The sequence below is a fragment of the Cryptomeria japonica genome, chromosome 4, assembly GCF_030272615.1.
Source record: "Cryptomeria japonica chromosome 4, Sugi_1.0, whole genome shotgun sequence".
In the NCBI taxonomy this organism is placed as follows: Eukaryota; Viridiplantae; Streptophyta; class Pinopsida; order Cupressales; family Cupressaceae; genus Cryptomeria; species Cryptomeria japonica.
The window spans coordinates 778610954-778618659 of NC_081408.1; the positions used below are offsets into that span (position 1 = coordinate 778610954).

At 35.6% G+C, this 7706-nt stretch overlaps 1 protein-coding gene across 2 annotated transcripts; it reads left to right on the forward strand.

Annotated features, from left to right (window-relative positions):
• Nucleotides 1-1545: 1545 nt before the first annotated feature.
• On the forward strand, nucleotides 1546-5187 carry LOC131031984 (MND1-interacting protein 1). 2 transcript variants are annotated; one of them, XM_057962858.2, is made up of 4 exons: nucleotides 1546-1774; nucleotides 1912-1968; nucleotides 2211-4084; nucleotides 4399-5187. In XM_057962858.2, the coding sequence occupies exons 3-4, from the start codon at nucleotides 2234-2236 to the stop codon at nucleotides 4915-4917; spliced, it is 2370 nt and encodes a 789-aa protein (XP_057818841.1). In that variant the 5' UTR covers nucleotides 1546-1774; nucleotides 1912-1968; nucleotides 2211-2233; the 3' UTR covers nucleotides 4918-5187. The 2 variants fall into 2 exon arrangements, with proteins under 2 accessions (XP_057818841.1, XP_057818842.1); XM_057962859.2 differs by lacking the exon at nucleotides 1912-1968 and having other exon boundaries at nucleotides 1553-1774.
• Nucleotides 5188-7706: the final 2519 nt, after the last annotated feature.

Consider the following 7706-nt stretch of genomic DNA (forward strand, 5'->3'; position numbering starts at 1 on the left):
ACTCAAGAGAAGACTTGAAAGAATATAAGATAGTTGGAGAAAATTTAGGGATTAGAAGACAAGTGGACTCAACTCCCTCCAAAGATGTAGGAAGGTTGGAGAGAATATAGGGAGGTTGAGGAATGTGTGTACTTACACATCATTTGAAGAATAATTTGGAAGTTGAAGATAATGATGTATTAATATTTTAGAAATTATGAAGGTGAGTTGGAAAAGGAAGATTAAATAATTAAAAAATTATTTAATTGATGAGACTATAGAATAGTGGATATAAGTTAATTAAATATTAGATATTTAATTATTGGCTTAAGAAGAAAAATGGATATAATGAATTAATTAATAAAATGTTTCGATTAAATTAATTAATAGAAGAATATGAAATGAATTAAATAAATTAGTCTTTTCAAATTAACTATTTCATAGAAGAATAATTATTAAATAAATATAAAATATTTATTTAATTGCTCATAGCCAATTTTATGTTTATACAATAATATTTCCCCACAATCCATTCAAATATTGTTAGCAACTTCTAGATTTGATTGTGTGAGAAATTTTTGAGCATCAACGTTTCAAATCACACTTCATGATTCATCATCGGGATGCAAGAGAGTTCAAAGAGTTGTAAAATGAACTCCTTGAACTCTCTCCCATCGTGATGATGAATCACACAGTATGATTCAAAACATTGATGGTAAAAAAAATCTCACAATTAAATCTAGAAGCTGGTAACAACATATTTATTTCTTCAAAAATCAACTAAATACCTTATTTTGTTTGTGTAAAACTAGAATATAAATCAAAGGAGTTGTCTATTCTCCATACAAAACAACACTTGATCAAAAAAACAAAATCTACAAATCACAACGGATTTTTATGTGATTTCTACTAATTCAATCCTCTTAGTCTGTCTTTTTAATGCTGTTTTACAAAACCCTTATTAATGCCGGTATGCATTAGACAATAGTAGCAATGGGTGGAGTGAAATGGTATGAGTGTGTTAATGTAAATCAAAACTTATATCTTTTAGTTTAAATTTGACAACCATCCACATGTCAAAATATTAATATTAATTATAAACAATATTTTAAAAATAAACATCATATAAAATAAAATATACTTTTAATATATAAATATAAATCTACTATTTCATAATTACAATATTGTTTTTAAAAATATATATTTAATAAATTTTTATGTTTAATGATTTTTTTGAACAATGATAAATTTTTTAAAATTTAAATATAAAAAACTATATGTCAATTATCTAATAAAAAATTTGTATAGAAAAAATAATATAATGTAGATAAATATAATTTAAACATGAAAAAATTAATTAATGTAGATACAACATAATTTAAAATGAAATAAAACAATTTTAAGATAAATAAAATAGTTTCTAGAAGCATTTCCTTAGATATATATATTTAAAATATCTATACTAAGTTTTAAAATTATTTTCATGATAATTTAATTAATTTACCGCTCACATAAATGTAAAAAGTTGCTATTTTCCCTATTGCCATTGGTACAAGGAAATATTCTATGTTTGTCAGACGTGGGAGCTCCAATTACTTTATAAGAAATAAGAAACAAAATACATTTTCAATGCAAGGTTTAGGTGTTATTCATGGAATAAAATTGCAGGGCGAAGAAGAGCCAAACGGGTTATCGGAAGGTTGATTCTAATAGAGCAGATGGTTGGAACCAATTGAAAGGAACTGAAATCAACTTCAACATCTACTCAAACGGAAGGCAGAATTTGAAGTTCCAGGTAGTTTTAGACCTAGTCCTTTAAATTTGTTTTCTGGATGAACCGGTGGTTTCTTTTAGTTGATCAGCGGACCTATTTAGTCCAGTTTTGTGCCCTAATTCACTGATGGTCATCCGTTTTTTGAATTTAAATCATAGTTCATCAATCGGTAGTCTGGGAATGGTTTCGAGTCGAATCGTGTTGCAAACAAAACAGTTAAGCCCTGCTCTTGTCGTTGAATTTTGTGGATTTCTTCTGTACCATTGATATTTCTGTGATTTGGATTGAATAGAAGAGATGGTACAGTGTTTTCCTGAATTAAATGACTGTTGGTCTTCTATGCGTTAGTGGGCACTAATATTTTAGATTAGTTCTTAAATACGACACAAGAATTTTATTATTATAGTAGTGTCGGTTTGGGGTTTCTGCTTCTGATGAAATTTGTAATTAAACACAGGCAAGAGTTGTACAAATCATCAAATGGGTTGCTCAACAAGGGAGAAATCTGTGAGAAACAAGAGAAGGCTTCGTTCAAATAACCCTTCTGTGATCATTAGAAATGAAGAAAACTTGACCGATTGTAGGAGGAATAATGGTATAGCTGCAGAGACTGCCTCAAAACCCATGAGAATATTGGATGGGGCATCTGTGGAAGAAAAAACCAAAGACAAGGAAGTTAGTTCTGAGGAAAATGAAGAAGCGGATTGGAGGTATTGCACAGAAGAGCAATTGGAGGATCTTCTACTGAATAGAATTGAGTTTGTCTACAATGACGCTGTGTGCAAAATTGCATCTGAAGGTTACAGTGGAGAAGATGCACTTAAGGCAGTGTTGCGAAATGGCCACTACTATGGGAGTGGTGATTTGCTTTTCAACATTGTGAAAAATGCCACATCCTATCTAGAAAACAACACCCGTAACTGCTCTGATGAAGCTGATATTGTTTTCAGAGATCTCAAACAGCTCGAAGAATATGCATTGACTGGAATGGTTTGCATGCTTAGGCAACTTCGACCACAGCTCAGCAAAGGGGATGCCATGTGGTGCCTCCTCATGAGTGATCTTCATGTGGGAAGTGCAAGCACCTTAGAGATCCCTACGTTGCCACCTACTGATGAGAGAACTAAGTCAAATGGAATTGGACCACCTCCTTTAACAGTAATTTCTATGCCTTCTCCAACCAGACCATCTTGTTCATCTTCGAATTTTATACCCATAGGTGCAATTTCAGAGCCATGTAAAATGTGTGCAAAGAGAACTTCAGGCTTCAACATAGCAGAAGCTGATACGACTGCTGGTGACAATATATCTTTACCGCAGAATGGCTTTACATTTGATGCGGGAACATCGAAATTACCGTCCACAAGCATTGCCCAGTTAACTCCCAATGCTTGCGGGCAATCTTCTACGAAATTGCCCCTGTTAAGGAGAAATCCAGCCGCATTATTGCCTGCTCGGCTTCTCCGAGATTGGAAGTCCAAATCAGATTTATGTTCACAATCAGATGGCAGCAACAATGAAGGATTAGTTTCCACGTGTAGGCCAGGGAAATTACAAACACAATCAACAAATTCCTCTGAAAAGAACCAGCTCTCAACACAAGATATAAATGGCGATGCTGAAAACGCTGCTGATTCAACCAGTGTTGTTGCCGCAGCGACAGAACTATCTTTGGGGCTAGCCTCCCCTGTGGATGCAGGGCAAGATCAGTACAAGGAAAAGCCTAGGAGTTGCCCTGATATAGTAGGAGCCATTCTGGGAAGTCTAGAGCAGATGGGCATTGCTGAGAAATCTGATGGTGTAGATCAACGAAATGAGATGATGCTGAAACTTGTGCATCAAATAAGAGATTTAAAAATGCAACTAAAAGAACGAACTGAATGGGCTCAACAGAGAGCTTTGCAAGCAGCTAGAAAATTGAGCAAAGATCTGGCAGAGTTGAAAACATTGAGAATGGATAGAGATGAGATGTTGCGCTTGAGAAAGGATAAACAAACAGTTGAGGAGAGTGCAATAAAAAGACTTTCTGAAATGGAGAATGATTTGCGGAAAGTAAGTGGCAAAGTGGACCAAGCCAATGCAGCTGCTAGAAGGCTTGAAACTGAGAATGCAGAGGTGAGGGCAGAGATGGAAGCATCCAAATTGAGTGCAGCAGAATCTGTTGCAACCTGTCAAGAGGTTGAAAAAAGAGAGAAAAAAGGTCTAAGGAGGGCTCAGACTTGGGAAAAACAGAAGTCCAGGCTCCAGGATGAAATTAATGAGGTGAAACAGAGGACTGCTCAAGTACAACAACAATTGTCCCTCTTCAGGGATATGCAGCAAGAAACAGAGGTAAAGAGTTCATTCAAGTATTTCAGATATGGAATTTTTTGATGGACATTTCCTAAATCTTAAATTTTCCTTCATCTTTTCCTTTTTGTGATGGAGAATTGTTTCCAACATTTTACCCAATTCTGTGAAGAAATTTGAGGAAAATAACATTAAAAATCAGAGTATCATTTCATATGGAAACATCGGTCCATCCAATTTTCTTAAGTTTTTGTCCATCATTTCCTATCAAAGCTTTGGTCTTTCCAATTTCCTTAAGCTAGCGAGACTAACATGGAGAGAATCTAACTTTTGGGTTCTCGAGTGATGATGATCAGGCAAAATTGAAGGAAGAGGAGAGAGCCAAAGAAATAGCAATCGCACAAGCAGAGGAAGAAAGAGGAGCCAAGGATGCAGCTGAAGCTTCATCCAAAAGAAGGGAGGAGGTATTACATAGAAAAATTGAGATGGACTTTCAACGGCATAAGGATGATATTGAAAGACTTGAGCAGGAGCTTGCCCGTCTGAAAGCCACAGCAGAATCTTGTCAGCTAAACACCGTGTCACATGCTCCACATGCAGCAGACGAGGAAAGCGTAAAGAGCTTAAAGGAAACAAATGCCCATTTGCATTGTAAACTCCAGGAACTTCAGGAATCATCTCGCAGAGAAGGAAATCGTGATCGGGAGTGCATCATGTGCATGGATGAAGAAGTCTCAGTTGTATTCCTACCATGCGCACATCAAGTTCTTTGTGTAAAGTGTAATGGTTCGCATGAGCAAAAGGGTCTCAAAGACTGTCCATCTTGTAGAATTCCTATCCAACAGCGCATACATGTGTATGGTGTAAGCTCATAAGACTAGTTGAAAATGTAGATCTCCTATTTATGAGCACAAATTAATTGCTAGTACAATTTTGGGACAACCACTGTTGCTGAAATATGCAATAAGATGTGTCTTCTATACATCGTCAAGACTCAATACCACTAGACTGTGTTTTTATGCCCATATCACAAAAGGCTCAAAATACGTTGCTCTATTTGTTGTATTTTTTTTGGTATGGATTGTCACTTGTAGCTTGTGTTGAGTACATTGAAAACCAAATATAATGGTTTGCATTTCTTCTCTTGTTGGCTGTGAAAACATGCATGGTCATCTCTCCTTTCAATCATACAAGCAAATCTTTCATTATTTTTAGAAATGCTATTTTGCTTCATACTCTAGTAAATGCGTTCTTGACAGAGAGGCCAAGGCCCAATCATCATAATTGTGTATTTTTGACATCCACAATCTAATTATTTTTTTTGGTTATAACTAAAAGTTCTTTTTGACATTTTTTGAGCTTTCTACTTGATATTTACTCTTAAGTAACCAAGGTTATATTTTTCATGGTCATTAATGTTTTCTACTGGCTGAGATCCATTAACGCAAAAAAAATTCTTTAAGCACATAATAACATTAGTTTGCATGAGTCCTCACAAATCTGCATGCATTGCCATAAAGCTGGGTACTTCTCACATTCCAGCCAAGGTTTCAAAGAGCATCATCATTTTCAGAAAAATGGTACGACAATTCCTCTTGTGGTTGGGAAAGAGAGTCAGAATGTTGTTAATGAGAAATCTAATACAAGGAATAAAAGTAAGGTTTAGATATAATGGTGGCAAGCCCTGTGACGGTAGCTACACTTAAGGACAAGAGAAAGTCTGATGTAGTGACTAAGTGTCAGTTGAACTTGGCTCCTCTTCGAAAAAAGATAGGTTGGTTCCCAAGGACCAGCATTGTACTCCTCTTCAGAATTCTTTGACAAGGTTTGGCTTTAAACCTACATGATCATGTCAAGGCTGTTCCTTTGCTGTGGCTTGCCGTTTTCATAGGGCCTCTCTGGTTCTTATGCTAGTTTCATTGTTCTCTTGTCTCCTTTTGCTTTTTTCTATTTTTTAGTCTCATGTGGCTGTTGGTAGTTCCTATTGTGCAAGGTTTTGGGGTCCTTTCAAAACCTCCTTCTGGTTCATATCTAATAAAAATGATTAGTTTGCATGAGAACATAAATCTAGTGAAGATGAAGCAAGATTTGACTGTGTAGATATAATGGTGGCAAGCCCTGTGACAGGAGCTACACTTGAGGACAAGAGAAAGTCTGATGTAGTGACTAAGTGTCAGTTGAACTTGGTTCCTCTTCGAAAAAAGATAGGTTGGCTGCCAAGGACCAGTCTTGTACTCCTCCTCAGAATTCTTTGACAAGGTTTGGCTTTAAACCTGCATGATCATGTCAAGGCTGTTCCTTTGCTGTGGCTTGCTGTTTTCATGGGCCTCTCTGGTTCTTATGCTAGTTTCATTGTTGTCTCTTGGCTCCTTATGCTTGTTTCTATGTTTTAGTCTCATGTGGTTGTTGGTAGTTCCTGTTGTGCAAGGTTTTGGGGTCTTTTCAAAACCCATTTCTGGTTCATATCTAATAAAAAATATTAGTTTGCATGAGAACATAAATCTAGTGAAGATGAAGCAAGATTTGACTGCTCAGATTATCTCAGAAAAATTAGTCATTAACTGCTCATCAAATGTTTACATGCCAAGTTTAGGATTAGAGTACAGAGCGTATCTCAATTACCATTTTTGGGTTACTCAATAAAATTCATCATGGTATGTATGTCATGTAAAACCAATCTTCATATTAAAGAGGAGGTTTAATTGGTCTGTTTATCAATTTCATATACTGTTTATTTCCCATGTTGATTTTTTTTTCTTTTTTAATAGGTTCAATATTAAATTACAGAAACTTTATATATATATATATATAATGTTACCTTGAGTTTCTGGGATGGCGATGGCAGGGGACGGCGGGATGAGTTTTCGGGATGGCAATTTTTTTTGGCCAATTTTGGAGACACAGCGGGGGGACGGCAAAGGGGACGGCTATATGAAATATAGGGAAATTTTAAATATTCATATGAAAAATAGATAAAGCATTGTATATATACATTATTTTCATATGAAAACATGGATAAAGCAGGTATATGTATATTATAGAACCTTAACATACCGCATTTGTGTTTAGAATTCATTGTCAATACTCTATGCATTCATAATTGAAAATTCATTGTCAATATGCCAGCACTTGTTTGAATGTAGTTCATTGTTTCTTTCTGGTTGGAGGATATTTTGACATGACCTACAACCACTTCTTTATGCACTACAAAGTTTTGGGTGTTTGTGAAATTCATTACCAAGCTGTTATTCATATTTTTGAGTGCTTTTGGCTATGATTCAGACCTGTTTACCTTTTATATGAGTGAAAAGTCCAATATTGCAGACCTGCAACCACTTTTTTACAGGCTACCGAGTTCTAAGTGTTTGTGAAATTTATTACCAGGCTGCTGCTCATTATTTCTAAGTGCTTTTGGAAGTGATTCAGACATGTTTACCTGTCATATTAGTGAAAATTCAGTTTTACCGGCCTATAATAAAATTAAAAAATGTTTTTTTTAGCATTTGAGTTTTATTTTGTTATTTAAATATGCTGGAAAAAGGAGGTTGGCTGGTCGTCCCCGGGACGGTTAGGGGACGTCATAGACGTCCCCAACTATATTGGGGAGGTGGGGATGTTCCCTTTGAGAATCACTGTTGTCCCCAAGTTTCCGGGACGTTTCACA